General features: G+C 54.2%; 1 protein-coding gene across 1 annotated transcript; it reads right to left on the reverse strand.

The window, feature by feature from the left end:
• Nucleotides 1-1,436: 1,436 nt before the first annotated feature.
• CXCR3 (C-X-C motif chemokine receptor 3) lies at nucleotides 1,437-3,530 on the reverse strand (the record flags this gene model as incomplete). The annotated part of the gene is made up of 2 exons (XM_080653086.1): nucleotides 1,437-2,534; nucleotides 3,519-3,530. 2 exons carry the CDS (start codon nucleotides 3,528-3,530, stop codon nucleotides 1,437-1,439), a joined length of 1,110 nt encoding a protein of 369 aa, XP_080509212.1.
• Between the last annotated feature and the right edge of the window lie 878 nt (nucleotides 3,531-4,408).

A 4,408-nucleotide genomic window follows, 5' to 3' on the forward strand; every position in this document is an offset into this window, starting at 1 on the left:
TGACACCCTGGGGATTTAGGGGGAGCTGACTGTGGTGATTCTGCCCCTACAGAGGGAGTGTTCTGGCCTCTCCCTTAACTCAGTAACCCCGTCAGCCACCATTTTGGGGAGCCCTGGTCGTTTCTCCCATTCACTTCTGCCCTAGCTATAGTGTGGAACAAAGTTCCTCACAGCCCACCCATGCCTCCAGATGGCCTTTGTGCTAATGACTGTCAGCTAATCATCTGATCGCATTGCTTGTCTTCCATCCCACTGCCATTTCCCAAGGAAAAGCCTGGCTCACCTGACTAACCATGATAGCCTTCTCCATTGGTCTCTAGAATACCATCGCCTGACCCCAAACTAACTTGGTCTTATTTTCAACCCTTCTCCTACATGAATCCTTAACTCTAGCCAGATGAGACCACTTATAATTCCTCCAATAAGCATTGCTGTTTTCAGCCTTCCCAGCTTTGCTTCGGCCCTCCCTTCCCGGAAATGCCCCTTTTCCTTCTTGTCCTGGGAAATACTACTTGCCCTTTAAGGTATGCTCATTTCTGTTTTCATGAAGCCATCCCAAATGGCTCCAGCCACAGTGCTTTGAGCCCCAGGTTCACCATGTGTGCCACATGTTTGCTTCATGGCCTAGACTGCTTGGTATTGCTACTTCTCATCACATCTTCCCTGCTGGCCTAAGCTTTTGGAGTGCAGGACTATGTCTTATGTCTGAAGGCCCTTTCCCTAAAGTATACCTATACAGTATCCAGCCAGCCAGTTGACTGCTTATCCTGCACCCATGTACCTAGGTGCTTCCCTGCAAGTGACAGGAGTGCCCAGGAGGGCAGAGAGGAGGCCAGACATAAACATGAACAGGCAGCATTGGTTGGCCCAGTCCCAGGGACAGGCAAGGAGAAGCAGGAAGTGCATCCCAGAGCCTGGGCAGGGCAGGCTGGAATGAGGCACTACTACCACATCTTGGTCCTCATTATCTTGTTTATTGAAAAGTTTTAAGCAGAATTTTAGACCTAAAAATGAGCAAATAGAGAGGTGTTGGGGACAATAGCTAGTCACTGCTGGGCTGGAGGCCTGGGCTAAGACCCCATAGGGACAGCTTCCACCGTGCTTGCTTGCTTCATGCTCTTTGCACATGGGGAAGGCAAAAGTCTAGTTACTGAATTAAGAGGGTGGTGGGGTTCCATGCAGCCAAAGAAAGAAGGGCCTGAAGGCAGCCAACTCTGAATCGGCAGGATAGGGCTTGGTAACTAAGGAGCAGCAATGGCTGAGTCCCAAGAGCCAGGAGGGTGGCTCCCTGGGAGACCTGGTGGTGCTGGGGCTCCCAGGAAATCCCAGGAGTGTGCATCTGGGGAGCCAGGACCAGGGGAGAGGGAGAAAGGAACATGGAATGTGGGGGAGGGGAGTCAGGCTATGTGGCAAAGGGGTCACCCTCAAGCCCAGCCTCACAAGCCCGAGTAGGAGGCCTCTGTGGTCTCAGACCAGGATGAATCCCGACGGGAAGATGGCAACTGCCGCTGGTGCCCACTCTGGCCAGGGCAGCCCAGGCGCAGAAGTAGCGTCCACATCCGCTCTCGGAACTTGACACCCACGAAGGCATAGAGCAACGGGTTGAGGCAGCAGTGCATATAGCCCAGGCCTGAGGTGACAGACTTGGCCACATCCACATGGCTTTCTCGGCCGCAGTTGCGGGCCAAAGCCCCCATGTCCATGAGGGTGTCCACCATCACCACCAGATGGTAGGGGGTCCAGCAGAGGGCAAAGGCCACCACTACCACTACCACCAGCCGCATGGCTCGCAGTCGCCGCTGGCCCCTGGAGACCAGCAGCACAGCTAGGATGCGGATATAGCAGTAGGCCATGACCATCAGGGGCAGCAGGAAGCCAGCCACCAGCTGCAGTAGGCGCAGTGCCGTGCGGCCCACCTGTGGGAAGTTGTACTGGCAGTGGGTGGCATTGAGGCGTGCGTCATGGTGGGCTGACAGGAAAATGAAGTCAGGGAGGGCAAAGAGTAGACATTGCCCCCAGACAACTACACAAGTGAGGGTCACACGAGCTGGGGGCCCCCGGCGGTAGAGCTGAGTGGCATGCACTATGCTCAGGTACCGGTCAAAGCTGATGCAGGCCAGCAGGAGGGCCCCCGCATAGAAGTTGATGTTGAAGAGGGCACCTGCCACTTTACAGAGCCCAGAGCCGAAAACCCACTGGATTGCAGTGTCCACTGCCCAGAGGGGGAGGGTTAGCACGAGCAGGGCATCAGCCACGGCCAGGTGAAGCAGGAAGATGTCGGTGCTACTCAGGGCTGCTCGTTGGCTCAGCAGCACTGCCACCACAGCGCCATTGCCCAGCAGCCCCAGCACAAAGAGGAGGCCATAGAGGGCTGGCAGGAAGGCCCGGTCAAAGTTCAGGCTGACATCTTGTGGGCAGGGTGGGGAATCACAGCAGAAGTCACTCTCGTTTTCTCCTCCATAGTCAAAGGAAGAGCTGTAGTTTTCCAGGAGATAGGCAGGGTCAGAGCCTAGAAGCTCTAGGCGGTCACTGATCTGTGGAGGGAGGGAGGAGAGGAAGGAACAGACCCTGTAAACAGACTCCTTCAGAGATGTAGTCTGAGGAGCCTTTCTGGGAGCCACTCCACGGTAAGGCAGGCCTTGAGGCCTGGGCCACACCCTGTAATTGTCCCCACCTTTCTTCCAAGGCCACACCTCCTGAACTGCACCTGCTCAGCCTTGGTGCTGGTATGTAACTTTCCTTCTCAAAGGCTGATTCTCATGCACCCTTTGGGGCCATCCCTTCAGCCCAGGGATTATGGGCTGGAGGAAATTTGCCCTGTGCCAAGAGCCTTCCCTGCCCCTCTCCCCTTTCATCTTTCTCTTCCTTCAAGGCTTGCTGTTCTCTGTGTCCTGGCCACACCTAATTCTACCACCTTCTTCCCCAGGCAGCACCTCACCATCCCCTCTCCCAGTTACTGGCCCTCCTCTTCACTCCTCAGCCCTTATCTGAGGACCCCAACTTCCTGCTCCCCGTGGGGCGCCTCTACAAATCACTGTGCCCCCTATGCATGCTTTCTGCCATTCTTTTCCTCCCTTACACCAAGGACTGCCACCCACTGGGGGCTCCTCCACCAAGCTTTAGCAGAAATAGTTCTTCCAGCCTTCTCCCATGAACCACCCCAGAGCTGCAGGCCTCCCCAGTGCCAATTCAGTCAGGCACAGAGGAGCCAAAGTTCCAAGTCAGAGCTGAAGGGAGCCTTGCAAGCTCTTGGGGGTGAGCCACCACCTCCTGCATTTTTCAGATGAGGCACCAGCCAGAGAAGGGAAGTGACTCGCCGGTGGTCATTCACACTAATCAATGGCCAAGGTAGGTTCTCAATTCCCCGTCCAGTGACCCTTCTACACAACCCCTGCATTCTCTACCTACTCACCCAACCCTCTGGGGGTGCTGGCTCATGGGCCAGCCCTGCCGGTCCCCTAGTGTCCTGGGCTCTCCACTCAAAGAGTGGTCTGGCCTGGCTGGGCAGCAGCACTTACCTCAGGGAGCATGGCTGGGTTGGTGCTCCGGCTGCCTGGCGCGTGCTGCCTGCCCCTCTGCTTTGGTGCTTGTGGTTGCAACCTGCGCTATACAGAGGAAGTAAGGGTTTCATGCGGTTCTTGACAGCTGCCTCTTCCATGGGGTTATCTACACCAGACCTTCCTAGACCCAACGCCATTCCCCTGGCCAGAGAAGCTGCTCTGAAGGATCTGACACAAGCCTCGGGCCAGAATGGCTGAGTCCTAGGGAAGGGTACAGGCAGGTCCTTTGAGGGGAGAGGCCTGAAGGAGAAGCAGGGTAGGTGGGGAGTGAAGCCCTGCCTGCTGTCAGGGAAAGAACTGTTTCTCTTACACTGGTGTGTCAACACTCAAATAAATGAGAACGTGTGCTCATCTGTCCTGGGCGGGAGTCAATTTTTGCCTGATTATAGACTGGTTCGCTAAACATGTTATGTCTATAAAAGGAGATTAAACCTCTTTTAAAAATCAAAATATTTAAAAGAAATTGACTACACTACTAGTAAATCTAATCCTTTACTATTGCCCCTATGTGCCAATCAACAGGGGGCAAGGAAAAGGAATTGCTATGTGCCAGATGTTGTTTTAGGTGCTTTCTCTGTCACCACCTCATTCCAACCACACAACTCCCTCGTCAGGTGGGGGTTATCCTTATGACTAACCCAGAAAGGAGAAAGGTCTTCAGCAGACACAGCAAGTAAGGGTGGGTGCTAAGGCTGGACCCATGGCTGTCTGACTCTCCTTTTGCCACATATCACACCGCCTTCAGTTTTTACAAATAGAGAAACCATGACATATTAATGCTGTTAAAACCAAGTGAACTAGAGTTCTATATTTTAATGTGGGTGCATCTGGAAAAGCCAATGATCACA

This window comes from Plecotus auritus (assembly GCF_963455305.1).
Source record: "Plecotus auritus genome assembly, chromosome: X".
NCBI classification, from domain to species: domain Eukaryota; kingdom Metazoa; phylum Chordata; class Mammalia; order Chiroptera; family Vespertilionidae; genus Plecotus; species Plecotus auritus.